Consider the following 19570-nt stretch of genomic DNA (forward strand, 5'->3'; position numbering starts at 1 on the left):
CCAATCCTTAGCTAACCCTCGGGTTATTCCTCCCCATCCCCCTGCCTGGGCAGCGGAGTTGCGGGAGTGACCCGGCACGCGCAATAATTAATAGCTACGCCAAGGGTCTGGAGCCCGCAAAGGCCCACCGGGCTATGAACTGGGGTCACGTGACCCCTGGCTGCCGTGGTTTGGGACTGCTTAATCTTAGAGGTAGCGGACAACTTTGAGCAGGCAATCGTGGACGTTCCACCCAGGAAAGCACAGAAGGGCATCGCGATAAGACGTGGACTACAATTCGAGGAGGCTGGGTGGGGGTGGGGGCCGAAAAGCGATAATAAAGGGAAACTAGCGCTCCAGCCGACTGGGGGCGGGGCAGTGGGGCAATTTGCAGTTGAATCCGCTTGTCCGTCAATTTAATTCAAAAAGATTCAACAAACACAAGTTTAAAGTGCCCGGCACATGTGACCTCGTGTCTAACGGGCACTTCGTAGTTGGTACTGGGAAGAGTAGTTACTATGTGCCAAACAGCTACCACTGTCTCCAGGACGCGTGAAACTCAAAATTCACCAAGGGCCAGAGGAGGGGATTCCCGGGCCTGGGGCCCCTCCTTTCCCACCCCGGTAACTCCGACGGCTTTGTTGTTCTTCAGGCCCTGTGCACAGGGCTGTTAAGAGGAGGAAGCTGTGCTTGAGCCTTTTAGGCAGTTCCAGGAGCCACGCGGGCGGATTGTGCCCGCTCGGGGATCCGGCCTCCGGGTCGCAGCGGCGCTGGCGGCCGACTACCCCACAAGCGGGAGGACGCGCGGAGGAGCCCTGGCCGCGGCCCAAGGGCAGGTGCAGGAGCGGCGCTGCGGGCGCGCCGGGTGCACCGGTGCCCGGGTGCGCGGGCGGGCGCGGCAGGGAGGGGCGCCGGCCCCGGGAGCCCGACGCCAGGGCGTGGCGCAGGTGGCGGCGGGGGCAGAGTCGACACCGTACCTTGATTTTCGACCTAGCGACCGGGCGCTGCTTCGCCGCCGGGTGTCCACCAGGGCCCTCGCCGTCGCCCGGCTCCGGGGTTTCGCGCTCGGGGGCGCGCGGGGACGAGCTGCTCTCGGCGCCTCCAGGCTCCCCAGCGCTGTTGCTGCCGCCACCGCTGCTGCTGCCGCCGTCGCTGCGGCAGTCCTCGGGGGGTCGTGGAGCAGACGGCCCAGGCCCACTGCGGAGGGAGGGCCGCGCCCCGACACACAGACACGCGGCGTCAGGCCCGGGCGCCCGCGGCAGTTTGACCTGCAGGCGGTGCAGCCGCCGCCCCGCCCCGGACCTGGGCACCTCGCCAAGTGGGCAACGCCGCGGGGGTGGGCGAGCGAGCCCCCGACTCGGCCTCTCAAGTGCTCACGGGGTTCTGGGGTTAGCTCCTCCTCCCCCGTTCCCCTGCCCACGAGGAACGGAGAGCCATGCGAGGCTATGAACCCCGCGCGCCAAATTTCCTCTCCCTGGAATGGGGGGAGGGAGTCTGACCTCTACCCACCTAGCCCCAGAGAGGGTGACCGATCCCTGTGCAACCCCATGAGGACGTGGGACTGGGGCTTGCTCCCACTGGCCTCCAATCCCCCTCCAGAGCCACCTCCGCCTGCGCTGCAGCCAACGGTCCCCGCCGGGCAATTAGAGGCGCCCACTAGGGGGAAAGGGGTGCAGGGCGTCCCGCGTTCCCAGGTTCTCACTCTTCGTCCTCCCGCGCCTCAGTGACCTCCTCCCCCTGAAAGAGGGGCATGGGCGGGGGTGGAGGGTGGGCATGTCCAGCCCCAGCCATTGAGAAAGGACCCAGCCACCCCTTCCCCCACCCCGAGAACCCGGCGTCCAGGCCCGGCCCCCGCGCCGCGCTCACCTGGGATGTAGGTGTCTGCCCTTTCCTCGTCCGGGAGCTCATCCCAGCTGCGGACCGAGACCCCCGGGCTCCTCCTCTTCACCAAGAAGACTTTGGGCATCTTGGGGCCCCCTCCCCGGACTGCGGCCCCCTCTTCCCGGCTGCTCCCCGCTAGGGACGGTGGCGGTGGCTCGGTCCCCGGCTCCCAGCGGCCAGAGCCCACCTTCCCGCCCCGCCTGCCCTCTCCCTCCGCCCCCCGCCGCGGCGCGGCCCGGCCTCTCCCCCAACACTCTCTACGACTCCCAGCTTCCCGGCTCTGCGACACCTATGCCTTAAATCGCGGGTGAGACCACGCCGAGGAAAAAGTTTCATAAGGTGGAATAGAAAAGGCACCAGGAAACTTGGGAGTGAGCATGCGCCCTGCAACATAACGGTGTCAACAAGCTCGCTACCTGTCCGACCGGTTCCGGCGGCCGGGGCTGCCTGTTCCAGCCCTTCCTTAGGCATGAATGTTTGCAAAAGAATTTAACGTCTGATTCTTCCCCCCTCCCCTTTTTAAAAAAAGGGAAGAACGTTTTTCACTCTGCCCCCTGCCCGATTCCCCATCACAGTCACCTCAGGCACCTCTTTGAGTTAAGCCCCACGTCCGCTTTCCAGGGCATCCTTCCCGAGAGCTAGTGCCCCCTGCGAGGTGCCCCCCAACCCCGAGTGCATTCGTGTCCGACTAGCAAGCTAGTTCCTCTGGACTTTGTGGATCATTCCCGGGGTTTGCTGAAATCTCGGTGTGGTGAAGTGGGAGGCCACAGGAAGACTCCCCAGGATTCTGATCTGGTAAAGAGGGAACTTGGGGCCTTCAGCACCCTTTCCTCCACAACAGTCTCCCAGATAAACACAGTAAATATAAACTTTAAAATGCAGCATCTTCGGAGCACATTATTTTGTGCCCCACAATCTAAGAAAAACAAGTCTGCTTGCTTCCATCCCCAAAAGCCCCCTCACCCCAAATAAACAATGGAAACAAAAGTCGAGAGCGAGTTATGCTAATGCAGCTTCGAAATTTGTTTTTGCCCACTCCCATTATTGCTTCCCTAACCGTTTGCTCCCCAAATTCTGAAGCTAGGAAATATTTTCCAGGAAGCCAGTAAAAATGGACTACATCCCCGGACTGCCCCCCACCCCCAGGGGAAGGGGCTAGCGAACTTTATATTTATTTTTGGTTTTGGTTTTTCCTATCTACCTTTATACCTGGGGGGCCAGGGATGGAGGGGGTGAGGGAGAGAAGGAAGGCAAGTTGGTTAAAGAAAGACGCCAAGTTTCTAAAAAAACAGCTGTGCCACTTTAGGGGAGTTGGGGGGCGCGCTCTGGGTCCTACAGCCCTGGCTTGGGTGTGCCCAGAGACGCACGGCACTGACTCTACGGCCGTGGCGAGCAGCCCCTTCCCGGGGTCTCTCAGACGTATGCCAGCTCCGGGGGCTGCGGGGACGCGGCTGGCCAGGTGTGCCCTGGCGCCAGCCGCTTGCCCATCCGCCAGACTCACCTGTGTGTAACCTGACCCGTTGTGCGCCTAGCCCACAGGGCGGGAGAATGATCGCAGCGGTTTTTCCCCGTCCTCTTCCGCCCCAGCATGGCCCTTGGGGACACAGCAGCCTGGTAACGGATTTCTCAGTTTGGCTGGAATACACTCTCCGCGCTCGGAGGGTGTAGAAGAGCCCGATCTCCGGGTCTCCCCTCGAGGGGTCACCCTCTCTGGGCTCTTCCCTCTTTGGACTCCAGATTTTCTCTGAGATCACCCAACGAAGAAGGAAAAAGCCTTTGAGCCAGGTGAGCCGGGGGCGGAGGAGGAAGACATTTCTACAGCGGCACAAGAAAACCAGGCTTCTTTCTCTGCTGTGAGGCTGATGGCGCAGCTTCTGGGAGACTCTGTGAATGTATTTTTATCTACCAACAAACTGGAGCCTTGCTAGAAAGAAGGAGCTTGGTTGAATGAAAGTAAAAATAGAGTAAAACTGTGAAATCACGGAAGTTTGCCCCATCTCATAAAAATCTTAAAAACTTCATTTACAAAAAAGATCCCGTTAACAGAGCTTTTTTCCCCTTCTCCTTTCCCTGGATTTCAAATCGCAGAGTGCGTGAAGCACTTTGTCCATTATTTGAAAATAGTATATAGAACGATAGAATCTAAGCCTAGAAACCTCAAAATGCAACACAACGTTCTGAAGATTGGTAGTGAAAATAACAGGTATAATTACATTTTTTTTTCCAATTGATTGTTGGATGCACGCCTATTCTGGTATTTCTGGGTGTTTCTTTGGCGGAGAGGAATTGCAATGTGTTATTTATTTATTTATTTATTTATTTGGCGGTCAGACTTGAGATGGTTGTATCGACATTATTAGTATTTTTGAAGAAACCGTTTTGCCTTGTTGACTTTTCTCTATTGTAAGGTCAGTTTTCTAAGTTTTTTTTGTTGTTGTTCTTTTTCAGATTCTTTTCCCATATAGATTATCACAGAATATTGGGTAGAGTTCCCAGTGCTATACAGCAGGTCTGGTTGGCCACTCATTCCGTATACTGCAGTGTGCATATGCAGTTTTGTAAGTATTGTGAAAGGTACTGTAGATCATCTCCTAAAAGTAGGATAAGAAATGAAAAAGATGGAGTTCCCGTCGTGGCGCAGTGGTTAACGAATCCGACTAGGAACCATGAGGTTGCGGGTTCGGTCCCTGCCCTTGCTCAGTGGGTTAACGATCTGGCGTTGCCGTGAGCTGTGGTGTAGGTTGCAGACGCGGCTCGGATCCTGCGTTGCTGTGGCTCTGGCGTAGGCCGGTGGCTACAGCTCCGATTCAACCCCTAGCCTGGGAACCTCCATATGCCGCGGGAGCGGCCCAAGAAATAGCAACAACAACAACAACAAAAGACAAAAAGACAAAAAAAAAAAAAAAAAAAAAAGAAATGAAAAAGAGAGTTCCCTGGTGGGCTAGCAGGTTAAGGATCTGGCATTGTTACTGCTGTGGCGTGCCAGTTCAGTCCCTGGTTCAGGAACTTCCACATACTGCAGGCAAGGCCAAAAAAAAAAAAAAAAAGAAGAAAAGAAATGAAACGAATTCTTTGAAAATCTCAAAGCTTGAAGTTGGAAGAAACAGAAGACATGATGTGGTCCACAGCTCACCCAGTATGGGGGTCAGGGCGGTCCTGCAGAGCATACTCAGTGTACACAGCCCTGCTTGAAAATCTCCAATACCAGGGAGCTCATTTTCCCCCAAAGTGGCCTATTCTCTGGTTAGCCCTCACTGATGTTAGAAGATTTCTGTTTCCCTGCATTTCCATCTCCCCTCCCCATTCTGCCCACAGGCTCTGCCTTCCTCCTCACCCCCAAGCACCATCCTTGCACTCACTTAGACTTCTTTTCTCCTGTAATGTATGGTCAGGTTGAAATAGACAGGTACAAACCTGCTCAGTGGCATTCTTAGAGCATACAATGATGAGGGGAGGTCAGGATGTTGGGGAAATATCCCTTTAAAAATTAAAAACAACAAAACAAAAAAACGGGTTTCCCATCGTGGCTCAGCGGAAACGAATCTGAATAGTATCCATGAAGACGAAAGTTTGATCCCTGGCCTTGCTCAGTGGGTTAAGGATCCGGCATTGCCATGAGCTGTGGTGTAGGTCCCAGTTGCGGCTCAGATCTGGCGTTGCTGTGGCTGTGGCGTAGGCCAGTGGCTACAGCTCCAATTCAACCCCTTGCCTGGGAACCTCCATATGCAGCAGGTTCAGCCCTAAAAAGACCAAAAACAAACAAACAAACAAACAAACAAAAAAACCCAGAAAAAAGAAAGAAATTTAAAAAAAACAACCCTTTTATTGAATGTTAGAAAAATTCATGTATTAATCATAAGTCCAAAGCTTGATAAATTTTCACAAACTGAATTCACCTTAGAACCAACATTGCAGAATGAGACAAAGCTGCCTGCTCTCGCCATTCCATTCAACATTAGACCAGCTTCCTTACAGGTTCAATAAAGCAAAAGAAGAAGACATAAAGGTATAGGATTATAAAGGTAATAACAAATGATCATTATCTGTAGTCAGTATGATTGTCTATGTGGAAAACTCAAAAGAATCCTCAGATAAACTGTTGAGTTAATAAGAGTTTAGGAGTTCCCGTCGTGGTACAGAGGTTAACGAATCCGACTAGGAACCACGAGGTTGCGGGTTCGATCCCTGGCCTTGCTCAGTGGGTTAAGGATCCAGCATTGCTGTGAGCTGTGGTGTAGGTTGCAGACTCGGCTTGGATCCCTCATTGCTGTGGCTCTGGTGTAGGCCGGTGGCTAGAGTTCCAATTAGACCCCTGGCCTGGGAACCTCCATATGCCGCAGGAAGCAGCCCAAGAAAAGGCAAAAAGCCAAAAAAAAAAAAAAAAGAGAGAGTTTAGCAAGGTTGTGTATAGAAAAGCTGTGTGCGTGTTAGAGAGAGTGTATGTGTTGTGTCAATTGTATTTCTACATGTCAGTAACAGTAAGAAATATTAAAAGCCTAATGAAAAAACTGACTTACAATAGCAACCAGTTACAAAGTGCCTTGAAATAATTTTTTTAAATATATTGTGCAAGTTGCCCATGGATAAAAATTAGAAAAATTTTATTGGAAGATATTAAAGAAGGTACTAATCAATGGAAAGATTTATTATACTAATGGATTGGAAGACTGAGTCAAAAAGAAATTTAAAAAAATCCCTAAATTCATCTACAGATTTAATACTTGAAAAAAATTCTTAAAAATACTTGGGAAAAAAAAAAAAGATCTTTTTGTGGGACCTGAAAAAATTGTTCTAAAATTTATATTAAAGAATAACCAACACATTCCTAAAGAAAAACAAGGTGTATAGATTCATTCTATCATATGCAAACTATTGCATTTGGAGTGGATAAGCAATGAGATCCTGCGTACAGCACAGGGAACTATACCTAGTCACTTGTGATGGAACATGATGGAGGATAAGGTGAGAAAAAGAATGTGTGTGTGTATGTATGTGACTGGATCACTTTGCCATACAGTAGAAAATTGACAGAACACTGTAAACCAACTGGAAAAAATAAAATGGGAAAAAAAATCATTAAAAAGTTTAAAAATGTAAAAAATTTAAAAAAGATTTGTTCTATCAGGCATCAATAGTAATTAAAATAGTGCCCACTGGTGCACAGGTAGACATTGATGCACAGGTAGATCACCAATACAGAACAGAGAGCCCAGAAACAGACCCAAACATATGTGGATGTTTGACTTGTGAGAGAAGGCATTGCAAAGCAGTGGGGAAAGATGAGTTATTCAACCCCGGATTCTTAACCCACTGAATGGGGCCAGGGCGCGGACCCACATCCTCATGAATACTAGTTAGGTTCATTACCACTGAGCCACAACGGGAACTCCAGCAGATATTGTTGAAAGAAAAAAGCAAGTTACAGAAGAATTGTACTATGAGATGCAAATTATTTTTAAAAATAGATCAAAGTAAACAATATCTAGCTTAGGAATATAGACACGTGTTAAAACCATTAGGCAATAAGCAACAACTTGGAAGAATCTCTAGAGACTATGCTGAGTTTTAAAACAGTGATCTCAGGAGTTCCCTTCGTCATGCAATGGAAACGAATCCGACTTGAAACCATGGGATTTCAGGTTCGATCCCTGGCCTCGCTCAGTGGGTTAAGGATTTGGCGTTGCTGTAAGCTTCAGTGTAGGTCGCAGACACCACTCCGATCTGGCGTTGCTGTGGCTCTGGTGTAGGCTGGCAGCTACAGCTACGATTAGACCCCTAGCCTGGGAACCTCCACATGCTGCGGGTGCGGCCCTAAAAAGAAAAAAGACAAAAAGACAAAAAATAATAACAATAATAATAAAATAAAAATAAAAAAGCGATCTCAGGAGTTCCTGTCATGGCGCAGCAGAAACGAATCCGACTTGCAACCATGAGGTTGCAGGCTCGATCCCTGGCCTCGCTCAGTGGGTTAAGGATCCGGTGTTGCCATGAGCTGTGGTGTAGGTCACAGATGCAGCTTGGATCTGGCGTGGCTTTGGCTGTGGTGTAGGCTGGCAGCTGTAGCTCCGATTAGACCCCTAGCCTGGGAACCTCCATAAGCCTGGGATTGGGTGTGGCCCTAAAAAGCAAAAAAAAAAAAAAAAAAAGTGATCTGAAAGTTTGCATGTGGTGAAATTCCATTTATGTAACTTTCTTTTTATTGTTTAATTTTAAAAATTTCATTTTCACTTGTAGTAAATATACACAGGAAGATAAAATTTCAGTTGTTCTAGGGAGTTCCCATTGTGGCTCAGCAGAAACAAGCCCAGCTAGTATCCCTGGGGATAGGGTTTCAATCCCTGGCCTTGCTCAGTGGGTTAAGGATCTGGTGTTGAGGTAAGCTGTGGTATAGGTCAAAGATGTGTCTCGGATCCCACGTTGCTGTGGCTGTGGCTGTGGCACAGGACGGCAGCAGTAGTAGGCTGGCAGCTGCAGCTCTGATTTGACCCCTAGCCTGGGAATGTCCATATGCCGAGTGTGAGTGTGCAGCCCTAAAAAAAAAAAAAAATCTGGTTGTTCTAATAGGCTTACTAAAAGGATAGGCCCTACCTGTGACCACTTGACAGTTTCTTAGAGGCAGCCATATTTTTTCTGGTTTTGTCTGTTTGTTTAGTTTAGAAGCAAAATATGCTCATAGTTATACCTATGTATATTTGACTTTGGTGCATTATCTATTAATATCCTGCCTGGAGACATACAGGCACATGAAAAAATGCTCAACAGCACTAAATATCAGAGAAATGCAAGTCAAAACTACAATGAGGTACCACCTCACACCAGTCAGAATGGCCATCGTTAATAAGTCTACAAATAATAAATGCTGGATTGGGTGTAGAAAAAAGGGAACCCTCCTACACTGTTGGTAGGAATATAAATTGGTACAACCACTGTGGAAAATCCTCAGAAAACTAAATATGGAACTACAATATAATCCAGCAATCTCACTCCTGGGCATCTATCTGGACAAAACTACAATCCAAAAAGATACAAGCACCCATATGTTCATAGCAGCACTCTTCACAATAGCCAAGACATGGAAGCAACCTAAATGTCCATTGACAGAGGAATGGATTAAGAAGGTGTGGTACATACATACAATGGAATACTACGCAGCCACAAAAAAGAATGAAATAATGCAACATTTGCAGTGACATGGATAAAAATAGAGATTCTCATACTAAGTGAATAAAGTCAGAAAGCAAAAGACAAATACTATATATCACTTATATGTGAAATCTAAAATATGGCACAAATGAATTTATCTGACTTTGTCTGTGGGAACAGACTCACAGACATAAAGAACAGAGTTGAGGTTGCCAAGGGGGAGGGTGGAGGGAGTGGGATGGTCTGGGAGTTTGTGGTTGGTAGATGCAAACTATTAGATTTAAAATGGACAAGCAATGAGGTCCTAGTGTATAGCACAGGAAACTATATTCAATCTCATGGGATAGACCATGATGAAAGATAATATAACAAAGGGAATATATATATGAATGACTGGGTTATTTTTCTGTACAGCAGAAATTGGCACAACATTGTAAATCAACTATATTTTAATAATAATAAATAAATACTTACGGAAAAAAAATCCTACATGGGAAAGTGACAGTCTAGGGCAATCCCCTTTTGGTCTCTGGTCCCTCTGAAATTATTTACATTCTTTTTTATAAAATTATTTTTCTTTTTTCTTTTTTTTGTCTTTTTGTCTTTTTAGGGCCGCACCTGCGGCTTATGGAGGTTCCTAGGCTGGGGGTCTAATCGGAGCCACAGCCGCCAGCCTACACCAGAGCCACCGCAACTCCAGATCCTTAACCCACTGAGCGAGGCCAAGGATCAAACCTGCAACCTTGTGGTTCCTAGTGGGATTCATTAACCACTGAGCCATGACGGGAACTCCTTTTTTTATAAAATTATTTTTCTATCTTCATATTACTCTTACATTTTGTATTAATTTGCTAGGGCTACATAATATTCTTCTTCTTCTCTTTTTTTCTTCCTCTTCTTCCTCTTTTTCTTCTTCCTCTTCTTTGCCACAGACATAGCATGTGGAAGTGCCCCTGCCAGGGATTGAACCCATGCCATCATTGTGGCAACACTGGATCCCTCCCCTGCTGTGCCACATGGAAACTTCCTACGTAACATTATTGAAATGACAAAATTTTAAAAAGAATAGAGGAGCACTTTTGTGGGGCAACAGTTTGGGGATCAAGTGTTATCATTGCAGCAGCTTGGGTCACTGCTGTGCGGTGGGTTTGATCCTTGGCCAGGGAAATTCAACATACTGAGGGTGCAGACAAAAAAAGAGGAAAGATCAGTGGTTGTCAAGAATTAAGGATTTGTGGAGTTCCCATTGTGGCTCAGTGGGTTAAGGACTTGACATTGTCTCTGTGAGGATATAGAATCCATCCCTGGCCTCGCTCAGTGGATTAAGGATCTGGCATTGCTGCAAGCTGCGGCATAGGTCACTGATGTGACTCAAATTGATGTTGCCTAGCTGTGGTGTAGGCTTCAGCCGCAGCTCTGATTCAGACCTTTGCTTAGGAGCTTCCATATGCCACAACTGCAGCCCTAGAAAGAAAAAAAAAAAAAAAAAGGGATTTGAAAAGAGCAACTGGAAGGAAGTTGTGTGTTATGGAACTGCTCAGTATCTGTGGTAGCTGATTATATGAACCTACACATGAGATACATTGTATAGAATTACACACACACACACACACACACACACCAATGAGCACAAGTAGAACTGGGTAGATCTGGATAAGACCTGTGGGTTGTCTTAATGTCAATATCCTGCTGACAATACCTCCCTCTCCTGCAAAATTCACCCTTGGGGGAAGCTGGATTATCTGCATTATCTCAAAATTTAAAGTTTAGTAAAAAACAAAACAAAAACAGGAATTCTCATCAAGGATCAGTGGAAATGAATCTCCTTAGCATCCATGCAGATGCAGTTTGATCCCTAGCCTCGCTCAGTGGTTCAAGAATACAGTGTTGCTGTGGCTGTGGTGTAGGCCAGCGCTATAGCTCCTATTCCACCCCTTGCCTGAGAACTTCCGTATGCCACAGGTGCAACCCTAAAAAAAAACAAAAACAAACATTGAAAGGTGTTAAAAGAGTTGATCTTAAAAGTTTTCATCAAACTTTTAAGAATAAAATTGTAATTATGTATGGTAATGGATGTTAACTAAATTTTTTTTTCTTTTTCTTTTTATAGCACTACATATTTTTTTTCTTTTTATAGCCACACCTGTGGCATATGGAAGTTCCCTGGCCAGGGGTCAAATCAGAGCTACATCTGCAGGCCTGCGCAGGCAACACTGGATCCGAGCCGCACCTGTGTCCTGAACTTCAGCTTGCAGCAACGCTAGATCTTTAACCCACTGAGTGAGGCCAGGGATGGAACCCATGTCCTCATGGAGACAATGTCAGGTCCTTAACCGGTTGAGCCACAATAGGAACTCTAGATGTTAACTAAATTTATTGTGGAAATTGTTTTTCCATATCATATACTAATCATTATGTTGTACCCTAAAACTGATACAATGTCATATGTCAATGATATCTCAATTTAAAAAACATTAGGCAAAGCAGTAAAATGATGGATACAAAAGTCAGAAGATTGCTGCTCACTTGGGCAGAGGAATGGGTGTAAAATTAGGGAGGGACAGACAGGTAGAGGTGAGGTTCCAAAGTACTGGTTATATTGTATTTGTCACCCTGGAAAGAGAATAACTGTTGTGGTTACTTAACCATGCATATGTATTATATATGCTCTTGTCTGTGTAATATATTTGACAACATTTTAAAAAATAGAAAACCAAACCAGCTGATGTAGTGGACGTGTGCCCTGCTTGAGGAAACCCAGTAACTTTGCACAACTTTGTTTTTGAGTAATTTCCCCCCAGGAGTCTCACCTTCTCACAAGGGAGCCAGAAAATTGCTTTCCCAGACTCCCTTGATGATGGGTGCAAGCATGTGACCCAGGATCTCCAACTGGGGCTTACCTAAACATTCCCTTTTGCAAGGAGCAGAGGTCAGGTTGGTGGAGGTGGGTTCCTGTGCTTGGATGATAGAAGCTGAGGTAAACCCCAACCCAACCCAACCCATACAGAGACGGCTGCAACAGAGCCCCTACCGGAAGAAGCCTGAAACTGCAATCTGAGCATCCTGTCAGGCAGTTTTTTTCTGAGACTGATTCTATGGTCCCCTAGACATTCCATGAGCTACCTACCATCCTTTAATTAATTCCTTTTCTGATTAAACAAGCCAGAGTGGAGTCTGTTGCCACATCCTGCGCCACCCATGCTGATTGGTGTTGTATCCTGGACCTCATTAGGTTGTCTGCCAGGCAAGGACAAAACTTTGGTGTCTCTTTATTCCCAGGCTACTGTAATTCAAAATAAAACAATACTAAACCACAAAATGTGTATACTTATATAATTAATTTATTTTATGACCACACCTACAGCATATGGAAGTTCCCAGGCTAGGGATTGAATGTGAGTTGTAGCTTTGACATGCACCACAGCTGTGGCAATTCCAGATCATTTAACCCACACCAGGCTGGGGATAGAACTCATGCCTCTTCAGAAAACCAAGCCGCTACAGTCAGATTCTTAACCTGCCGTGCCACAGCGGGAACTCCTATTTTATTTTATTTTGCTCATGCCTGCTGCATGCAGAAGTTCCAGGCCAGGAACAGAATCCACACCACCACAGTGACCCACACCACAGCAGAGAAAATGACAGATCTTTAATAACCACTAAGCCACCAGGGAACTCCCATATACTTATTTTAAATTTGCAAGGTTTTGGAGTTCTGTTGTGGCACAGTGGGTTAAGGAGCTGACATTGTCACTGCAGTGGCTTGGGTCGCTGCTGTGGTCTGGGTTCCATCCCTGGCCCAGGAACTTCCACAAGCCACTGACATGGCCAAAAAATAATATTAATAAATTTGCAAAGTTCTGGTTAAACTCATTGAGGTAATCTCTCTCTCTCCTCTCAGCCCTTCTCATACTATTGCTTTTCCAGTGGCCTAAATTAATATCTAATCTGCCTCTAGTCCTGCACTGTCACATAGAGAACAACCAGTGGTCATACGTGGCTGCTGAAAACCTGAAAGTGACTGGTCTGAACTGAGAAGTGCTGTAAGTGTGAAATACACATTGGACTTTGAAGCCTTACTTCAAAAAAAAAAAAAAAAAGCTGAACAATATTTCATTAATAGTTTTGTATATCCGAGTTCCTGTCATGACTCAGCGGTTAATGAACCTGAGTAGCATCCATGAGAATGCAGGTTCGATCCTTGGCCTCTATCAGTGGGTTAAGGATCCAGTGTTGCCGTGAGCTGTGGTGTAGGTCACAGACATGGCTCGGATCTGGCATTGCTGTGGCTGTGGCTACAACTCCAAATCACCCCCTAGCCTGGGAACCTTCATATGTCGTGGGTGCAGCCCTAAAGAGACAAAAAGACAAAAAAAAATAGTTTTGTATATTGATTTACATGTTGAAATAATAATATTTTGGATATTTTGGGTTAGATAAAGTGTATTTTGAAAGTAGCTTTCAGAGCTTTGTTCTGTTTTTTACTTTTTAATGTAGCTACTAGAAAATTTAACATGACATCTGTGGTTTGAGTTGTAATTCTGTCTCACAGTGCTGATCTAGACAGTTAATGACCAGCATGAAGAGCCTCTGTGGTTCTGGAAGGCGGTCCTTCAGTGTCCCCACATTTTTCTAGTCAGCACTGTGATTTGGGGGGGCATTACAGGGAGGTTGCATTGAGAGGCCAAAAACTTGGCTTTGAAACATGGCTCTACCACTGACCCGTTCCAGGGACATGGCAAAATCATTTAAATTCTCTGAGCCTCAGCGTCTTCATCCCTAAAATGGGACAATAATGTGTCTTTTACCTACTTCGTAGAGTTACTATGAGAATCAAATAATCATATTTGCAAACGGGCATATAGGAAGCAGCTTGCTAGTGTTCAAATAACAATGACAAAAATATTTTTTCTTTTGTCTTTTTAGGGCCGCACCCGAGGCTTATGGAGGTTCCCAGGCTAGGGGTTGAATCAGAGCTGTAGCTGCCAGCCTACGCTACAGTCACAGCAAAGCAGGATCCCAGCCGCATCTACAACCTACACCACAGCTCACGGCGACACCGGATCCTTAACCCATGGAGCGAGGCCAGGGATTGAATCCAAGTTCTCATGGATCTTAGTTGGGTTCGTTAACCACAGAGCCACAACGAGAACTCCAACAATGACTAATGTTAATCAAATGCCTTCTCTAATCTAGACACTGGATCATATGCACCAGCCATATTGTTTCACTAAGCAACTGTCTGTGGGAGAGAAATTTTTTTTTTTTCCCATACCCTCGGCACATGGAAATTCCCAGGCCAGGAATCAAAACTGAGTTGCAGCTGTGACCTATGCCACAGCTGTAGCAATGTTGGATCCTTAACCCACTGAGCTGGGCTGGGAATCAAACCCATGCCACGACAGAGACAACACCAGAGCCTTAACCTGCTGCACCAAAATGGGAACTCTGAGAAATACTCCTTTTACACCCATTTCGTAAGTGAGAAAACAAAGGGCCCCTACTTATTAGGAAAGCACCAGATGCCAAGAATGTCTATCCTAGATAAAGAAAGAAAGGAAAGAAGAAAGGAAGATAAAAAGGAGTTCCCTGTTGACTCAGTGGGTTAAGGATTCTGCATTGTTACTGCTGTGGCTCATGTCACTGCTTTGGCACAAATTCTATCCCTGGCCCCAGGAACATCAGCATGCTATGGGTACCACCAAAAAAAATTTAAATAGGGGGGAAAAAAATAAAAAAGAGCATCCATCTACGCTCAGCAGAAACCATCAGTGTGTCCTTCAGGGCTCCCAGCCGGGCCAGGGTGTGCCACGTGGGGGACCCTCTCAACTGAGGGTTACTCAGTCTGTAAACACACTCTGAATCTTCCAAGATCTCAGTGTCTCTTCCACACTAACGAGCTCTCCCTGCTTCTGGGCGCACCTGTGTCTGAGGAAGGGCATCGTCTACCTATGGAGACCACCTGGTGTTTTCACTTGCCCTCTGGCATCCATTCCCCCATCTTCCAGTAACTGAATGTGCAGTTCTGGACAGGCTGACTCCACCTATCCTGGGGGGAGGTGGGCATTTCACGTGGCTAATTAGAACCTTCATCTTGGCCACAGTGATTGCTTTGAGGGCCGAGATCCAAGCTGAACCAGCACTGGAGAGAAGACTCCTTCCCCCTGAGGCTGAGAGAGGATGTGACACAAGCCCAGGGCAGGCAACCACCTTTGCCACCAGCAGCTGCCTGAGGATGTTGCCAGCACTAAGGAAATCAAAGCCAAGAGATGGAGAGAGCCAGACCGAGGCCTCAGAACAGTACTGGATCTAACCTGGCCTGAAGCAAACCCACCCCTGGGACTGTTGAATAAATTCTTACTCACTCTCTTGCTCAAGCCAGTGGGCACTGTGCGTTCTCACTTTCTACCAAGAGTTTCAATTACATACCTAATAAAATGACACGGGCTCACGTCTCTGCTCTCCAGTGACATGTGGAAAAGGCAATATATTCCTTCCCCATGAACAACAAGGTGCATCTCCCAAGGCCACCAGTTACTTGTTCGCTCACTCCTATAAGTCGGAGGGCATGGTTCTGTAAATCAAACAGCAAATCTCCATCATCTAGGGCTCCATTAATATATAGTTATAGGAGTTCCCATTGTGGCTCCGCAGGTTAAGAACCCCACAAGTATCCATGAGGATGCAGGTTTGATCCCTGGCCTTGCTCAGTGGGTTAAGGATCTGGCATTGCCACAAGCTGTGGCTTGGGTCACAGAGGCAACTTGGATCTGACGTTGCGGTGGCTGTGGCGTTGGCCGGCTGCTGCAGCGCTGATTGGACCCCTAGCCTGGGAACTTCCATATGCCACAGGTGCAGCCCTAAAACAAAATAAAACAAAACAAAAACAAAACACTATAAATAGATAAATGGCTTGGGAGTGGGTTGATTATCGTCATGAGTTACTGATCTAATCTTCTTAAGATGCTTACAAGTGTGTTTGAATCCAGATTCACAAACTCAGGTGTGGAAACAATGTTGCGGGATTTTCTTTTCTTTAACCTGACTCGGAGGTCCCTTCCCAATGTGGTGGGTTTGCCATGAAGCCACTTTCTTCTCCTTCCCCTCTAGAAGCCACCCTCAGTGAGGGGCATGGGGAGTCTCTCTCTCTCCGCAGCCTCCCCACCAGCCCTGCTCTCCTTCCATCCACACTTCTCTATCATGTGTCTAGGCATTCTCTTTTTTGTGTTTTTTGTTTGTTTTTAATTTTGTTTTGTTTTAAGGCCTCGCCTGCGGCATATGGAAGTTCCAGGGTAGAGGTCTAATCAGAGCTGTAGCTGCTGGCCTACCCCACAGCTCATAGCAACACTGGATCTTTAATCCACTGAGTGAGGCCAGGAATTGAACTTGCGTCCTCATGGATACTAGCCAGGTTCATTACTGCTGAGCCATGACAGGAACTCTGAGTCTAGGCTTTCTTCAAAGACTGAAAGAGAGCTGCCCTCAAAAGTCTTTGCTTTTTCAACCCAGACCTCCCCAAAGCCTAGAGAGCATGAAGGCACATCTACCTGATTGTACTGATGGGAGGAAAATTACTACTTGAACATAATACTTATTAATATCTCAGTTTTCTCACTGCAAGACTTCCCAGGAATGAGCTCACCATTGTTCCTTGTTAACAGTGCAAGGCTCTGTGGCTGCTTGAGGCCAGTTTCTGGTAAACATTACATGGAAACCGAGGGAATTCCCTGGTGGCGAAGTGGGTTAAGGATCGGGTGGTGTCATTTCTGTGGCTCAGGCCACTACTCCGGCCCAGGTTCAATCCCTGCCCCAGGAACTTTTGCATGTTGTAGGCTCAGCCAAGAAAGAAAACAAACATGGAAGCTCCCAGGTGAGACAGTTATTCTCTTAATTCTATTTTACACATCTGATTAGGTCAGGAGAAAGTCTCAGCTTGGTGCTAACAGGTCTTTAACACCTTTCTGATATTGGCTAGACTCCCTTTAACCAGCAAGCCAACCTCAGGCTTTGATCCTCTGTCAGGCAAGCCATAGGCACCTGGTTAAACTTTAACAACATCGTTCTGCTGGTTTATATCACTATATTTTCAGCTTTCCCTCTGTTTATGGCAAGTGATATTGGCTTTCTATTTCTAGTACTGATATAAAATGTCCTTTTTATTTATTTACTCTTATATTCTCTTTGATTATTTTATTTTATTATTTTGTCTTTTTAGGGCTGTACCCAAGGCATATGAAAGTTTCCAGTTTAGGGGTCAAATGGGAGCTATTAGCCTACACCACAGCCACAGCAACGCCAGATCCTTAACCCACTCAGCAAGGCCAGGGATCAAACCAGAGTCCTCATGGATACTAGTCAGGTTTGTTACCACCGAGCCATGATGGGAACTGCCTTTTATCTATTTAATCTTTGAAATTGAAGTATATTGAAGTATTATATTAGTTTCAGGGATACAGCGTAGCGATTCAGTATCTTTGCAAATTATACTCCATTGAAAGTTATTACACAGAGTTCCCATTATGGCTCAGTGTTTTAAGAACCCAACTAGTATCCATGAGGATCCAGGTTCAATTCCTTGCCTCACTCAGTGGATTAAGGACCCGGCGCTGCCATGAGCTATGGTGTAGGTCTGGTGGCTCAGATCTGGCATTGCTGTGGCTATGGTGTAGGCTGGCACTGAGGCTCTGATTCGATCCCTCGCCTGGCAACTTCCTTCCACATGCCGCAGGTGCGGCCCTATAAAGGAAAAAGAAAGAAAGAAAAAAAATTACAGCTTGCAAACACCATGAAGAAACAAAGAATGCCTGAGCTATGGAGGAGAATTGTGAGTTTAGACTGGGTGCTCATAGAGGGCTCCTCTGAAGGACAAGATCTTGCCATTAACAGACGGCAACCATAAAACAAATACAGTGAAAACAAACCAGTTCTGGAGTTCCCATCGTGGTGCAGAGGAGACGAATCCGACTAGGAACCACGAGGTTGTGGGTTCGATCCCTGGCCTCACTCAGTGGGATAAAGATCCAGCGTTGTTGTGAGCTGTGGTGTAGGTCACAGACACTGCTCAGATCTGGCGTGGCTACGGCTATGGTGCAGGCCGGCAGCTGTAGCTCCGATTGGGTCCCTAGCCTGGGAACTTCCATGTGCTTTGGGAGCTGCCCTAAAAACAAGCAAAAAAAACCCCACCTTGGTATTCATTCTAACTCCATTCCCTTGCTCTCCAGAGGCCAAATTGGAGGCCCTGCTTTCTCCTGCTTAGAGACTCCTGAGGAGTGTCTTATAGCACAGCAGGTTAAGGATCTGGCATTGTCACTGCTGTGGCTCTGCTTATATCTGTGGTGCAGATTTGATTCCTGGCCTGGGAACTTCTGCATGCCTCGGATATGGCCAAAAAGAAAAAAAAAAAAAAAAAGCTGCATACTTAAGATTTGTACTTTCCCTTGTATAAGTAATGCTCTGACAGCTTCTTTGTTTATTTTTTTCTTTTTTAGGGCCTCACCTGCGGCATATGGAAGTTCTCAGGCTAGGGGTCCAATTGGAGCTGCAGCTGCTGGCCTACACCACAACCACAGCAACACTGGATCCAAGCCTCATCTTCGGCCTACACCACAGCTTGCAGCAATGACAGATCCTTAACCCACTGAGCAAGTCCAGGGATCAAACTCTCATCCTCATGGATACTAGTCAGGTCTGTAACCCGCTGAGCCACAGCAGGAACTCCTACCACAGTGTTTTTAAATACTTAAGATTTAAAAATTATTTTAATCTTATTTGTGTATGTCTGTGCGGTGCAGTAGAACGGGCTTAGGAGCAGGCTCCTTATCTCCACTCAACAAACATGGACAGGGCTCTGTGCTAGGCTCGGGGGACTCGAGGACAAAGACGTGGTCCCTGCCCTGGATAAATATTTGCTGTTGATAGCAAAGGTGATGATGGTATTTAGAATCCACCAAATTCAGGATTCCTTTTTGTTCTGCTGGTGAAAATGTAGCTGCATGAGAAGAACACGTGACCCGTTTTTCCTCAGGAGGAAAAAGGTTTCTAAATGTACCTATCATCCCATGATGGCATCAGGAGGGGATTAGACGTGATTCATGGTAGATCTCTCCTGAAGGGAAACTTGCCAGGGACTGCAGAAGCATAGATCCAAATTCATACTAGAATGATCCTGGCACAGGGCTGCCTCCAACCGTCTTCCCGGGGGACACACCGTTCTTTCCTTTTGTCCCCACAGTGGTTTGATTTATGCTGTCTTTGCCTTCTGCCTTCATGTTCCTTACAAAAAGTTCCCGAAGAAAAATGGAAGTCCATTCCCTGTAAGAAAAACACTAAACTTTGAAAAAAAAAAAAAAAGGAAAGAAAAATACTAAATTTTGACTCATTTATTTGAGGAAGTTATTTAGGCTGCACCTATGGCATACGGAAGTTCCCAGGCTAGGGGTCAAATCGGAGCTATAGCTGCTGGCCCACACCACAGCAATATCAGATCCGAGCCGAGCCTGCAACCTATACCACCGCTCAAGGCAGTGCTGGATCCTTAACCCACTGAGTGAGGCCAGGGATCGAACCC

The 19570-nt window shown here is 46.8% G+C and overlaps 1 protein-coding gene and 1 long non-coding RNA gene across 2 annotated transcripts in view; one reads left to right on the top strand and one right to left on the bottom strand.

Annotated features, from left to right (window-relative positions):
* OVOL2 (ovo like zinc finger 2) overlaps positions 1–2356 on the bottom strand; it is a 33915-nt gene extending 31559 nt beyond the window's left edge. Inside the window, 3 exon segments of the mRNA XM_021077829.1 lie at positions 957–1144; positions 1147–1176; positions 1846–2356. Coding sequence (XP_020933488.1) covers positions 957–1144; positions 1147–1176; positions 1846–1945 — 318 coding nt within the window. The 5' untranslated portion in view covers positions 1946–2356.
* On the top strand, positions 2538–15672 carry LOC110257411. Its single transcript, XR_002339974.1, has 3 exons — positions 2538–3645; positions 4309–4418; positions 15108–15672. It is a non-coding gene; the product is annotated as an uncharacterized LOC110257411 (long non-coding RNA).

Source organism: Sus scrofa, chromosome 17 (genome assembly GCF_000003025.6).
Source record: "Sus scrofa isolate TJ Tabasco breed Duroc chromosome 17, Sscrofa11.1, whole genome shotgun sequence".
Classification (NCBI taxonomy): domain Eukaryota; kingdom Metazoa; phylum Chordata; class Mammalia; order Artiodactyla; family Suidae; genus Sus; species Sus scrofa.